The following is a 14853-nucleotide window of genomic DNA, read 5'->3' on the forward strand; positions in this document are numbered from 1 at the left end:
TCTGCTGTGCTCAGCTCCTCCAGGGCTCAGGGCCTCCCTAAGCACCTCGGGCTTGTGTCCTGAACCACATGTGCAGCACTAGGCAGATGGTGAGGCCTCAGTAGCTGACTGAACCACCCTGGAAAGAGGCATGGAAGCTCCTCAGGATGGGGACTCACACTTGACCTTGTTCCCCTCCCAGTAAGCACAGAGCTCAGCAGACAGCATCAACCCGAGTCAGGCACTGAATACATGGGGGAAGCTGGGAGGGTAAAAAAGGAGAAGCTGCTCGCCAAAAGGAGATTGTCCCTCATCTACCAAGCAGCTGGGGCTCAGGATTCTGAAGAGGCTGGTTGACAGTGAGGCTGCAAGTCATGGAAAACTGAATTCTCCCTTGTGCTAAGGAATCAATAAACTTCTGGCTGATTCCGTCTCTACCCAAACCACAGCTGTGGTAAACTGAAGAAGCACAGCAACTGGGAAGGCTGAGAATACCCCGAACACCTTAGGGAACAGGGCAAGCCTTCAGGAAAGAGCAGAAGCCCCATCTCACCTGGGCCTGGGCTGTTGGGAGCCCGGCGGCCCTCCTCCTCTCCTCAGGGGTCTCCTCCATGCGCCAGGTAGAGTCCTGAGGACACAGAGCTGGGGGAGGAAAGTGAAGTCACAGAGGCAGCTCTCCCTGCCAGAAGTGTGCCCACATGAGTCCTACCTCCAGACCCTGTCCCTCCACTTTAGGCAAGGGAAAAGCCCCACCTCCTCATGTTATAGATGAAGAAAACGGGGCCCAGAGAAGTTAAAGAATGTGCCTAAACACATGAACCATCACCCCTTGCTCTGAGGCACTGCCTTAGAGAAAGTGTCTGATCATAGTCTTTCTGGGCCTGAGCCCTAAATGTCCATGCATTCATTCTCATGCATTCTGCCCTGGAGATATCACCACACTGTACCACCCAGTGGAGTGTTCTGATCCCTCCCTGTTTCAGCTCTACACAGAGACAGATCTGGACCGGACCCCCATCCCTGCCTCCCCACAGCTCTGATCCTCAGCAACGGTAGGTAACTGCTGGGGGAGACCACGACATGGCAGTCAAAGTGGCTGATGGAGACACAGGTTCCTGACTCACCCCAAGAGGTCCACGGGTCAACAGCCGCCATCCCCCAAGACTGGTCCGTAAGGATACCTGCACCAGAGGATGAGGTTAGGACAAGGAAAAGAAAGGACTGCAACGCCAATCCTAATGACTAAAGGCAACAAAATGGCAAAGGAGACCTATCTTACTAATATGTGTAACAAAATTCCATAAACAGAGCCCAAGGACATGTGAAAAAAACCAACATAAGCTAGATTTATAGCTGAAATGCACAGGTGGGTCATATTCAGAAAATTTATTGATATAACATAGCTACAGAACAATTAACAGAACCCCTTAAATGGCTGGATAAGTATCTGGTAAAATTTAACATTACTTAATTTTTAAAAAATATTAGTAGGAAGATACTCCTTTGATGCCTTAATGACAAATACACCAAACCTCACTTAAAGATAAAACACACCACTGACACTATTTTAATGTTATTCTTAAATTATAAACCAATGCTATATAGTAAAAAATAATAATAATAAAAGTAAAAACTATGGTAACAATAGACAAATTTTGGTTGTATGTACGACTGTCTTCCAAGAATTCCCACAAACCACTCTTAGAACTAATCAGATTTCTCAGGAGATGACTATAAAATACATAAAAATTACATTGTTTTTTACACAAACAACTAATTTTAAAAAAGAAATCTCACTCAGTTCTAATTCTGTACCAAGACAGAGAGACCCCCCCTCAAATCCCAAAAGCCCTCTTCCCCTCTCCAGCTCTGACCCCTGTCTACAGCAGGTCATTGCTGGGGAGGCCCAGAATAAACAGGATTTGTACTCACCCCAGGAGGCCCAAGGGTTGATGGCTGCCATCCTGCAGGATTAATCCACCAGGAGCTTGCCTAGAAGCAGTAGGTTTGGGTGATTACTAAAAGCAACTGCAATACCCACCTAGAGACAAAAATGGAAAAAGACAAAAAACAGTCCTTTGTCACATAAGATCCAGAGGCAATAAAGAGAACACATTCACAGAAACAACAAAAGACTGCTATGAAGCATTATGAGAGTAATTTACACGTCAAAAATGTTAAAGAATTTCTGAAGAGAAATGAAGGGTAACTTGAGATTAGCTGAAAAAAGGACATGGTCCAGGATGAAAGGGCAGAAATTTCTCAACTGTTCTCAATAGACAGCCCACTGACAACGACGAGGTAGCTTCTCTGTTGATTTAACAAAAATTATTGTAAAATCTACCTACAACCTTCATACACAAGTGGCTGCCCAGAGCCGAGGAGAGGGAGAAACTGGGGAGTGACTGCTTAATGGGTTCAGGGTTGTTTTGGTTTGTTTGTTTGTCTGGGGGGGTTTATGAAATGTTCTGGAATTATACAGTGGTGATGACTGCACAACAATTATACAGTGGTGATGAACGCAAACAAAACCACTGACTTGTATGCTAAAATGCTTAATTTCATGTTACGCAAATCTTAAAAAAAAAAAAAAATCCACCTGCAAAACCCAAGCCTGTCTGTATTTGCTGGTGCAGAGGCCAACAGAAAACCAGGTTTGGAGCCCAGACTCCGCTCCCCCACCCCGGGAACGCGCTAAGTTCTAGGCTTTTATGCAAGTCCCGCGACCTCTCTAAGGGCACCAACGCCAACTGGCAGAGGCCTGCGGACTCCCGGGAGCGCGTATAAAGCACTGGGACGCCCACTGGGCACCGGGAGCACCCGGACCTGCGCCCAAACGCCAAGTCGGCACCTTGAGTATTCTGCACGCTTGCTTGCAACTTGACAAAGTCCTCCGGTCACTGCACGTTTAAAGGAGCCCTGGGCTGCTCCCAACCCACTTTCGACTTCCCTCCGCACCAGAGGAGAACGGGCTCGTGATGCCCGCTGGGGCAGGAAAGGTGGACTCCCCGGAACGGCCTCGGAGGGGCCTCGCCACCTGCTTCCTGGCCTCCCGCCCCAGATCTCCTCCGCAACCTCGCCTCGGCTGCGATGCTCACAGCCCGTCCCGGGAACGGCCGGCCTCACCTGGTTCGCAGCCACCGGCCTGCCACCCCTGCGGGCCGGTGCCTGTCACTCTTCAAGGGCAACTTAACAAGCTCGCGCTCGCTTCACCAGGGACGTTAGGCCTGGCTCGGCCGTGCACCTGGGATTCCCGCCCGGGGGGACAAAGGCCCGACGGGCAGGGCTCAACCGGGCCCGCCCAGCCAGTCCAGCGCGGCCACGAAGCCGGAGGCTGGCAGAGGGACCCGCCCTGGCGCCGCGCCCGCCACGAGCGTAGGCGCCGCCTCTCCCCAGCCGTCCTCCCGACCCTTCCGGCCCGCGGCGGCAGCAGAGGCAGCAGTCCCAATGCCCAGGCGACCGCCTCACCTCAGCCGCGGACAATGGCGGCCGCTCCCCCGGCGTCGACCGGGACGTGCCGCGGGGGCTGCTGGGAGTAGTAGTTCCGGAGGGGCGCTTCCGCTCGGACCGGAAGCGCCGCCTTGGCAAGTGCCCGAAGCTGCTCCTCCTCCGAGTTCCGCCTCCGAGCCGCGCTCCTAGAGACTTATCTCGACCGCCGTGTCCGAGGCAGCGACGAGGCTGGTGGTGCTGCCCCAGCCGCAGACCGCGCTCTCCCGCCGCCGCCGCCGCTGCCCCGCGTCGTGGCGGGGCTTCGATCAATCGCCGTTCGGCGAGCCTCCGTTTGCCCGTCCGGAAAATGGCGGCTCGCGGTAGCTCCACTTAGCAGTAGGAACTTGGTTGAAGGCTGAGCGCTTTTCTTTTCGTTCAGTAGTTGCAAGATTGTAAGGAAGTGGCTGTTGGGATACCCTTTTCGTACGCGGAACTTAATTGTGAGCTTCTCCTCACGTATGAAGCCCTTCTTGTTGCCGGGTCGAATCTGAGTCCTCTGGACCGAGGCCAGCTTCCCAGCGCCGCAGGGGTGCCCCTTGCCCAGAGCCGTCCGGCCCCTTTCTCCTTGCTCCTTATTCTCCGTGCCCGCTCATTCTCCACCCTAGTTTCGACTGTGCATTTGGGGGGACAGCACGGTGGTCAGAGAGAGAGAGAGAGAGAGTGGCCGACTGCACAGAGCCTTGGGGCAGCGGAACTGCCCGGCTGTGAGCCAGGGCGTGGTTCAGAGCAGAGCAGTCCCGGACTCTGGCCTCATCCAAGGCTCCGTCACTCTGGCTTCTGTGTGGAGAACAGACTTAAAGAGGGTGAGGGAAGGACCGATGCAGTAATCACGGCGGGTGGTGACCCGTGGGCAGCTTGTGGACATGTTAGTGTTCTCCAGGTAGCGCCAAGAGGCAGCGGGTTCAAGGTTGTGCATCACGGGCTGCAGTCCACCCCCAAATACCCAGAACAAGCAGGGCATGGAGGAGGCCTCTCAGGGCAGCGCTGTTCACCAAGGGCCGGTGGGGAGTGGGTTACAGGTGTGTGACGATACTGCTTCCCTCACCCAGGCCCTCTCCTACTTCAGGTACCCCAGCTTGCTGGATGGTACGCTGTTCTTTCTGTGTCAAGAGGTGGCAAAGGCTGGGCGGAACAGCCACCTTGGATGCCCCTATTATGGAAGTCTGGGCTGCCTTTGAGCTGTTACAGAGGTTTCTAAGTGGGAAAAGACCAGACCAATGGGAGAATCTGGGTTTTCCGTGGACATGCCCTTTCTCTGAGAAGTGCCCGAAGTGTGGTCACCCCATGCCACGTGAATGCCTCCAGCTGGTTCTATTTCCACATAGCCAGATGAGAATAAAGGGCAAAGGGAGGAGGAGTCCAGGACATATTAGTTGGAACAAGTAGGGCATTTTAGGATCTGGGTTGTACGGTCTCCAACAGAAAAATAACTAGCACAAGTCAGCTAGACTCCAAGTTACCTTATGTTCTCAAATCCTAGGATTAACTCAATCTTCTCCAGCCAGGAGTCTAAGAGTCACTAAGGTCAGCACTATGGGATTCTGAGTCCCTCCAGACGGAAGTCAAGATGTTTCTCTACTGCTGGTGACTACAGAAGCTCCCCTTCCACAGTTCTTCTTTGCCACCAGCTAAGCATTCAGCCTTCAATTTCTCACATCCCTTGAATTTAATGTTAGAGGGTTGCTTGTTTTTCTTTTAAGAAAAATATGTAAAGGACTTCTCTGGTGGTCCAGTGGTAAAGAATCCATCCTGCAACGCAGGGGACATGGGTTCCATCCCTGGTGGGGGAACTAGATCCCACATGTCACGGGGCAACTAAGCATGTCACAACTACTGAGCCCATGCGCCTCAACTGGAGAGCCTGAGTGCTGCAAACTATAAAGCCCATGTGCCCTGGAGCCTGTGCACCACAACGAAAGATCCCACATGCCGCAACTAAGACCCAATGCAGCCAAAAAATAAAAATAAATTTAAAAGAAGAAAAATATGTAAAACATAATAAACATGTAAGAGATTTAAAAAAGAAAAACAAAAAATCCTGTGAACACACTCCTAAGCTGAAAAAAAAAAAAAAAAGAATGTCAACATACAGGCTTTAACCCCTGTTTTCCCCTCTCCAATTGAAATCCCACCTTCCTCCATAGGCAGCCACTATCCTGAATGAGATGTGGATCACTCCATGTGTTTCCTGAAACTGTACGTGTCTGTATTCCAGAGCAATATAAAGCACATTTTGCATTCATATAAATGCATAAGATTTCACATGCAACTTGCATTTTTTACTCCATGTATTTATCATTTCAAGATTTATCCTTTTAGTGTTTTTTGTTGTCATTCTTGTTCTTCCGTGTGGCATGTGGAATCTTAACTACCCAACCAGGGATTGAACCCGGCCCCCTCCAGAGGGAACGTGGAGTCCTAACCACTGGACTTCCAGTAAAGTCCCAAGATTTATCCTTTCTGATATGTGAAGCTCTATTTCATTTATTTTCACTTCTGTATAGTTTCCCATTGAATGACTATACCACAATTTGTTTATCCTGTGTATTTTTGATGGCAACTTAGGTTCATTCGAAAATACTAACTAAAGCAAGGAACTGGGAATAAAGTAGTGAATAAAAATCAAAAAACTACTGCCCTCATGTAGCTTACATTCTAGAGGAGAACACCTAGTATAAAAATAAGTAGAATATGTAATGTCCAATGGAGATAACTGCTAAAAGCTAAGTAAGGAAATGCTACAGGGGATGCTGGAGAGGTTGGTTGTGATTTTAAGTTACAGGTTCAGAGACGGTCTTACTGAGAAGGTAATATGTGAGCAAAGATCTGAAGGCAGAGAGGAAGTCAGCCATTGAGATGTCTGGAGTAAGAGCGTTGCAAGCAAAGGGGTTTTGGTGTTTGCAACTACAAACGATGTTGCTATGAACATTTGCATACAGGTCTCCTTATGGACATGTGCAGGTTTCTGTGGTATAACCCCTCACAGTTGGACTGACAGGTCATAGGGCATGAATATGTCCAAAATTGGTAGAAATATCACCCTGTTTCCAAATAGATTACACCTTTTTATACTTTCACTAGCAATGTCTAGGATTTCCACTTGCTCCACATCCTCACCAATGCTTAGCAGTGTCAGATTCCAAAATCTCTACCAAATGCAATGGATAGGAAAAGGTATTCACTGTGAGATGTGTGCACGTCTCTTATTAACGAGAGTCAGCATTTTTTCATAGTTTTTAGCCATTTGTGTTTTCGCTTTTTGAATTACCTTCTCATTTCCTTCATGCATTTTTCTATTGGGTTTGTCTTTTTCTTGCTGATTTGTAGAAGTTCTTTACATAAATTTGACATTGACCTTTTATTAGTAATATATCCTTTCCAAGTTGTAACTTATCTTTTACTTTTTTTATGGTGTCCTTTGAAGAAAAGAAGAACTTTAAAAAAGTCTTTTTTTTTTTCATTGTTTGTGTTTTATAGCTTCAGTTCAAAATCCCAACGACATTTGGGTCCTAAATACAGTGTCTTACATTTTCTCCTAAAAGACTTTCTAATCAGCTTAATTGCAGTATAATTGACACATAATGAACTGCACATATTTAAAGTGTACAATTTCATAAATTTTGACTTTTTAAAATTCTTTTTTATTCTTTTGGCCACATCACAAGGCTTATGGGATCTTAGTTCTCCGATCAGGGATTGAATCCATGCCCCCTGCAATGTAAGTGCAGAGTCTTAACCACTGGATCACCTGGGAAGCTCCAATTTTGATGTTTAAATCTCTAAAACCATCACCACAGTCAAGAGAATGAATATAACCATCGCCTGCGCAAGTTTCTTCACGCCCCTTGAACTCCCTCCTCCCCCCTCTCCACATCCTTTCCCATTCCTCTGTTCCCAAGTAACCACAGGTCTGCTTTCTGTTACTACAGATTAGCTTGAATTTTCTAGAGTTGTATAGATGGAAGGATACGTTGCACACTCTTCTTTGTGGGGAGGGGGATCTGACTTCTTTTACTCAGCATAATTATTTTGAGATCCACCCATGTTGTTGCGTGTATCAATAGGTCATCCCATTTTACTGCTGAGTAGTATTCCATTTTATGGCTCTACCACAATTTGTTTATCCAATCATCTGTTGGTGGACATTTGGGTCATTCCCAGTTTGGGGCTATTACAAATAAAGCTGCTATGAACATTAGTATAGTGTACAAGTCTTTGTATGGACATATATTTCTTTTTGGGTAAATGTCTAGGAGTAAAATGGGTGGATCATAAGGTAGGAGTAAGTTCAGTATTTTAAGAAATTGTTGTTGTTTGTCAAAGTGGTTTTGCCATTTTATATTCCCACCAGCAATGCATGAGAGTTCCAGTTCCTCCACATCCTCATCAATATTTGTTACAGTCAATCTTTTTGATTTTTTCAATGCCAACAGATGTGTATTGGATTCTCATTGTGGTTTTAATTTATATTTTCCTAATTACTACTGATGTTGAACATCTTTTCAAGTACTTGTCATTTGCCTATTTTCTTTCATAAAAATATTTTACCTTTTTTTTCAAAAATTGTGTTATTTTCTTATTGTTGATCCATTTTTATTTAATTTTTGTACATCGTGTGAGTTAAGGATCAAAGTTATTTTTTTAAAAAAATATAAAGATATCCTATTGTTCCAGTACTACTTTTTGAAAAGGCTATCGTTTTCCAACTGTGTTACCTTTTGTGCCTTTGTAAAAAAAGCAGTTATCCATAGATGTACGTGCTTATTTCTGGCCTATATGTTCTGTTTCATTGATGTATTTGTTTATCTTTATACCAATACCAGGCTGTTTCAATTATGTACTTTATAATAATTCTTGAGATCAGTTAGTGCTAACTCTCCAATTTTCTTCATTTCTGAGTTGTTTTTATTTTTTCTAGGTCTTTGCATTTTCATATGATTCCATGTATACAAAAAGTCCTGCTGGGATTTTGATTGGAATTGCATTGAATCTATAGATCAATTTGAGGATAATTGACATCCTAACACTATCGAGTCCTCTGACATATAAACAAGTATATTTCTCTATTTGTTTAGGTCTTCTTTAATCTCTCAGCAGTATTTTGTTTTCAATATACAGATTCTTCACATCTTTTGTTACTTTTATCGCTAAATATTTCATATCATTTGATGTTGTGCTAAATGGTATTTTTACTATTTTCAATTTCCAGTTGTTCATTACAAGCATATAAAAATGCAATTTTTTTTTTTTTTGGCCACACCACACAGCTTATGGGATCTCAGTTCCCTGACCAGGGACTGAACTTGGGCCACGGCAGTGAAAGTGCTGAATCCTAACCAGCAGACCACCAGGGAACCCCCTGCAATTGATTTTTTAATATTGTTCTTGTATCCTGCAATCTTTCTATACTCACTTGTTAGTTCTAAAAGCTTTCTTTTTTTTTTCTTGGTTGATTCCATCAGATTTTCTACATTGAAGATCATGTAATCTGTAAATAACAACAGATTTTACTTCTTCCTTTCCAATATGGATAGTTTTAATTCCATTTTCTTGCCAATTGCCTTAGCTAAAACCTCCATTACAATGTTGAATAGAAGTGGTGAGATCAGATATCCTTGTCTTGCTCTCATCTTAGGGGTAAAGCATTCAATTCATTTTTTGCCATTGAGTGTGCTATTATTACCTGTAGGTTTTTGTAGATGCCTTTTATCAGGCTGAGGTAAGGGACACGAGACAACTTGCTAGGGTAATGGAAATGTTCTGTGTCTTGATATGCATTTGTCAAAAGTGATTCAATGGTGCACCTAAGATATGAGCCCTTCACTGTTCTGGGTACGCAGCAAAACTCTAGGCCAAGGGGAGTCTCAGGACAAGAAAATTACTTTTGCACTTGGAGTTCTTCCTGCCCCAACTTGGGGGCTCTGTTTCACCTGTCCACTGTTGTCAAAGGCTCTGCTGCTTCCTCCTCCTTTGCTCAGAGTTGCTCCAGCCAGTTTGATGCCCACCTGCACCCAGACCAGTTGCTTGTCCTCAGCATGCTCACCTGTGAAGGGGCCACCTGTTTGAAGTGCATCAAGGCGTCCTTGCTCCCACTCCTCTTCAGTAGTGTACCATAGAAGGGTATAATTTTTAAACTGTGTTCTTCTCATTGTTACATTGGAGCTAAGGTTATGCACACACTCCTACATCTTCGCTGGAAACAAGTTCGGTGTTGTCAGTTTTTTTAAAGCTACCTCTGTGATTAAAATGTAGTCTGGGGAGAATCACAGATGAGGGTCCCAGTAAGCTGTTAAGGACCTGAATCTTCAATTTAGGGTAAAATGGGAAGCCACAGGAACATTCTCCACAGAAGCTGGCATGACAGGGGTTATGCTGCAGCAGGAACCCTATCTGCTGTTTGAAGAATAAACAGGTAAACAAATCTTTGCAGACTCTGATAAACAGTGTGATGAAGGACCAGGTAGGTGTGGTTACCCATGAATGGCCTTTCTAAAGTGATGCTTAAGGGCTTCCCTGGTGGCACAGGGGTTAAGAATCCTCCTGCCAATGCAGGGGACAAAGTTTCCATCCCTGGTCCAGGAAGATCCCTCATGCCGTGGAGCAACTAAGCCCGTGTGCCACAACTAGAGCCTGCAAGCCACAACTATTGAGCCCGTGTGCTGCAACTACTGAAGCCCGTGCGCCTAGAGCCCATGCTCCGCAACGAGAGAAGCCACCATAACGAAAAGTAGCCCCCACTCTCCGCAACTAGAGGAAGCCCGTGCACAGCAACAAAGACCCAATGCAGCCAATTAATTAATTAATTAATTAAAATAAATAAATAAAGTGACGCTCAAGCCAGGACCAGAAGGATGGGTCTCAGCCTCCCAAAGGTTATGGTGGGTGGGCTGTGATTCCAAATGGAAGGAACAGTATTTGCAGATACTGTGAGGTGGGAATGACCTCACAACGTTCCAGGAACCAGCACAGGCCAGCATAGGCCAAGTAGGTGAACACCTGGGACAGTGTTGTGGCAGGAATGCTGAGAGGCAGGCAGAAACCAGACATGTAGGCTGAGAAATTACTTGTTCTGGGAAGTGTGCTGAATAAGTAAGCATCATGTGTATCAAATGATACATATTCACTGTCAACAAAACCACTTAGGAGAAGGTAGAGCAAATACTGCTTAAAAGTCCCATCACCCACAGGTAATCAATGTCAACATGTGGGTGACATTCTCCCACAGAGCTCCCCTGGGGAAGTTTATGGTTTCATAGAGTTGGGGTCATCCACGCTGCTATGAACTTAATTTTTTCTCCCAACAATATGCCATTTAATTTCTGCACGACAGTTACTGAAACATTTGCCTATTGGTGAGCACTTCTTATTTTGCTGTTGCAAACCATGTTATAACAAATGTCCTACGCCCATGTGCTTTCACACCTGGGCAGCTATTTCCACAGGTAGATTGCTGAGTCAGCTCAGGAGCATACTTTACACCTGGACACTTCCAACCTGACCACCCTGTAAAAAGGGTGCACCTGAAGAACCATCCATGGTGCTGAATAATAGGGTCCATTTCTGCACTAGCTTCGCCTGAATCCGACACAGTCTTTTAAAATCTTTGCCCATCTTTACCTGCATTTTCTGCAGTCTAAACAGAACTTCCTTGGGTCTTCCCTGGTGGTCCAGAGGGTAAGACTCCACTCTCCCAGTGCAGGGGGCCCAGCTTTGATCCCTGGGTGGGGACTAGATCCCACATGCTGCAACTAAAGATCCCGCATGCCACAATGAAGATCCTGAGTGCCACAACTAAGACCCGGTGCAGCCAAAATAAATAAATAAATATTTAAAAATAAGTAAATAATAAATAAACGGCACTTCCTTACTAGGATGTTTTTATTAAATGAGGTTACTTAGACTCAGTGCTTAGGATACTGCCTACCTTATAATGGGTGTTCAAGTTTATACTTTTATCATTTTTATTTACCTCTTTGATTATGGATGAGTTCATATACTTTTCCACAGATCTATTGCCCATATGTACTCCATTTGTGAACTCCCTGCTCGTACGTAAGGACTGGTGAGCAGCCTTGCCATGGTCCTCCCTGAATGGAAGAGGAGCGACTCTAGGTAGGGGACTGGCAAAGCTTTCCTGGCATTCTGGCTCTTCAGGCCAGGTGATCTCCCTCACAACTACTCTACCTTATAAAGCAGCTACTGCCAGGAAGGAAATGAGTGGGCACGTGCCATCTTCCAACAAAACCTTACTTACAAAACACGTGGGCCAGATTTGGCCCATGGGCCCTGGTTTGCTAACCTCAGCTGTGTCACAATTAAGCCTGATATCATCATATTATAAAAATACTTTTTTCCTGTTACCAGGGTTTTTTTCCCTGAAATAATAAATATTAAATTTTATCAGCTTCTTTTTCTTTAATAATTGAGATGACTTGCTTTTCTCCACTGCTTGATTAAAACGGAGCATGGCAGGTGTGTACTTCCTAATACAAAGTACCCCATTTACTGGAGTGATTCTTCCTAAATCCAAGTGTACTCGCTGTAATGTCTGGTCTGGAACTTTTGCATTAATATCCCTGAGAGATATTTGCCTTTTTCTTTCTTTGAGCTTTGACAGACTGGTATCACAAAAGAGGAGGTAAATTCCAGCTTTCTGTATGTTCTGGAACAGTCTACATCAGAGAGTTTTCTATTTCTTGAAGGTGGAAATAATTCAGTGTAAAATAACTTGGGCTTGAAATTTTGTGAATTCCCTGAGAACTTTTTTGACTTATTCTGAAACGTTTAGTCTATTAGGTTTTCTGTGTCTTCTTCAGTCAATATTATGTTTTCCTAGAAAACTGTCTTTTTCATCTAAGTTTTTCAGGTATATTAACACAAAAATGTACAAACCTTTGGACATAATTTTCTCTATGTTTATTTCCCTTTTCATTCCCAATGTTGCAAATCTGTGTGTTATTTTTCTTGATGTTCATTTGGAATTTATAGTTTGTTTTTCTGAGTCACCTTTTAACACATATTTTTTGCTTTTATCATTATTACATCCTTGCTTCTGCCTTCATTAGAAATATTTTCTTTTTCTAATTTCTTGTGTTGAGCACAAATTTATTTCCATTTCTTGTTTTTGCTACTCTAGTGCACCCGTTTCTGATTCAGACTGACATTTGAGCTTCTTTCTCCTCCTTGTATTTGTATTTGTTGTGAAACTGTAGAAATTTTTAGAGAAACATCAAAAGTCACAGTATTCCCAGACTGATTAAATTAACTGTTCATTTCTGTTTCCTTCTAAGCCCTTGTCCAGATGCACACATAGGGTAACACAGCCGCAACAATTCTGAACTTCTCAGTACACATTACAGGTGCTTTCCATATTTCTACAGTGTGTTCATAATTACAGTTTATGGTGACTTCCTGAAACAAATTAGAAGTGCCCTAACTTTCTAGCATTGGAGAACAAAGAATAACAGTACTCTGGCTCTTTGAAATAATACGTTCAGTCTTTGAGTCAAATACCATCAACCTATTCTAACTTCTCAGCATCAGCCTCGCCCACACTGGTTGACTGTGTTAACTAGTATTATTGGAGGGAATTTGGATCTTACTCATTATTTTTCATTGGTAATTTCCCCAGGTATCAAATACCACTCCCAGGCTCAGCCCTTCTCTGGAAATGGTTTAAAAAGACAAAGTCTACATATGTTTGTATAGTTTTTGTGAATTAAAATGAAATGTGTAATTTCCTCCTACTGGTATGAGTTCTTTGGGGCCCAATAAAGTTAGTGCCTTGTTGAAAGCTTTCCCACAATGATGACATTTATATGGTTTCTCTCCAGTGTGTGTTCTCTTATGCTGAGTGAAGGATAAATGAAAACTGAAAGTTTCCCCTCATTCATTACATTTATATGGTTTCTCACCAGTATGGATTCTCTTATGAACTGTAAGGTGAGAGCTTTGGCTGAAGGCTCTTCCACACTCATTACATTTGTATGGTTTTCTCCAGTGTGCGTCCTTCCATGTTGTGTACATGATGAGTAATCACTAAAGGGTTTCCCATACTTGTTACATTTGGAGGGTTCTTTTCCAGTATGTGTTCTCTTGTGCACATTAAGATTAGACCATTCACTGCAGGATTTTCCACACTCATCACATTTATAGGGTTTCTCTCCAGTATGAGTTCTCTGACGTACATTAAGGTGAGAATTTTGGCTAAAGGTTTTCCACATTTATTATATTCATAAGGTTTCTCACCAGTGTGAATTCTCTCGTGCAAAATGAGGTGAAGACTGCCAGAAAGATTTCCTACATTCATTATATTCATAGGCTTTTCCTCTACTGTAATTTCCTAGATGGTGAGAAACAGATGAAAGCTTCTTAAAGGCTTTTCCACATTCATTACATTCATAGGGTTTCTCCCTACTATGAGTTCTCATAACCTGAGAGAGATACGAGCTACAGGTTAAAAAAAAAATCCCCACTTCCCATAGGGCCGGGGAGGCACCAGCTGCCGCGCGGGGAGGAGGCCGAGGCCGCAGCTTGAGGGAGGCCCCAGCCCCTCTGCGCCTGTGTCTGGCAGAGCCAGTGTGAGACGAAGAGACAATCCTTCCCAGCCGCCGGGATAATCAAGACTTTTGGCCGGACCTTTGAGCACACACCGAGATGGTGAGGAGCCAGACAGAAAGCACAGACTATGGCGCTGAAACGGATTAATAAGGAACTTAGTGATTTGGCCCGTGACCCTCCAGCACAATGTTCTGCAGGTCCAGTTGGGGATGATATGTTTCATTGGCAAGCCACAATTATGGGACCTAATGACAGCCCATATCAAGGCGGTGTATTCTTTTTGACAATTCATTTTCCTACAGACTACCCCTTCAAACCACCTAAGGTTGCATTTACAACAAAAATTTATCATCCAAATATTAACAGTAATGGCAGCATTTGTCTCAATATTCTAAGATCACAGTGGTCTCCTGCTTTAACTATTTCTAAAGTTCTTTTATCCATTTGTTCACTGCTATGTGATCCAAACCCAGATGACCCCCTAATGCCAGAGATTCATGGATCTATAAAATGGACAGAGATAAGTACAACAGAATATCTCGGGAATGGACTCAGAAGTATGCCATGTGATGCTACCTTAAAATCAGAATAACCTGCATTATAGCTGGAATAAACTTTAAATTACTGTTCCTTTTTTGATTTTCTTATCCGGCTGCTCCCCTATCAGATCTCATCTTTTTTAATTTTATTTTTTGTTTACCTCCCTCCATTCATTCACATGCTCATCTGAGAAGACTTAAGTTCTTCCAGCTTTGGACAATAACTGCTTTTAGAAACTGTAAAGTAGTTACAAGAGAACAGTTGCCCAAGATTCAGAATTTTTTT

General features: G+C 44.1%; 1 protein-coding gene and 1 pseudogene across 11 annotated transcripts in view; one reads left to right on the plus strand and one right to left on the minus strand.

Moving 5' to 3' along the window:
• The window catches only part of LOC130842897 (zinc finger protein 606), a 30309-nt gene extending 26784 nt beyond the window's left edge, over positions 1 to 3525 (minus strand). For 8 of the 11 annotated variants that reach the window (XR_009050628.1, XR_009050627.1, XM_057719458.1 and 5 more), the window contains exons 1-4: positions 3448 to 3525; positions 1912 to 2020; positions 1104 to 1160; positions 533 to 621 (exon numbers count right to left, since the gene is read on the minus strand). Coding sequence is in view for 9 of the 11 variants with exons in the window: in XM_057719458.1 (XP_057575441.1) it covers positions 533 to 621; positions 1104 to 1160; positions 1912 to 1942 (177 nt within the window). In the remaining 2 variants the exon portion in view is untranslated. The other 3 variants (XM_057719453.1, XM_057719454.1, XM_057719452.1) reach the window with 3 other exon arrangements.
• A 10434-nt stretch (positions 3526 to 13959) lies between these two features.
• Positions 13960 to 14613, plus strand: LOC130842923 (ubiquitin-conjugating enzyme E2 D3-like; annotated as a pseudogene).
• The last annotated feature ends 240 nt before the right edge of the window (positions 14614 to 14853 follow it).

Source organism: Hippopotamus amphibius, unplaced genomic scaffold, assembly GCF_030028045.1.
Source record: "Hippopotamus amphibius kiboko isolate mHipAmp2 unplaced genomic scaffold, mHipAmp2.hap2 H_1, whole genome shotgun sequence".
NCBI lineage: Eukaryota > Metazoa > Chordata > Mammalia > Artiodactyla > Hippopotamidae > Hippopotamus > Hippopotamus amphibius.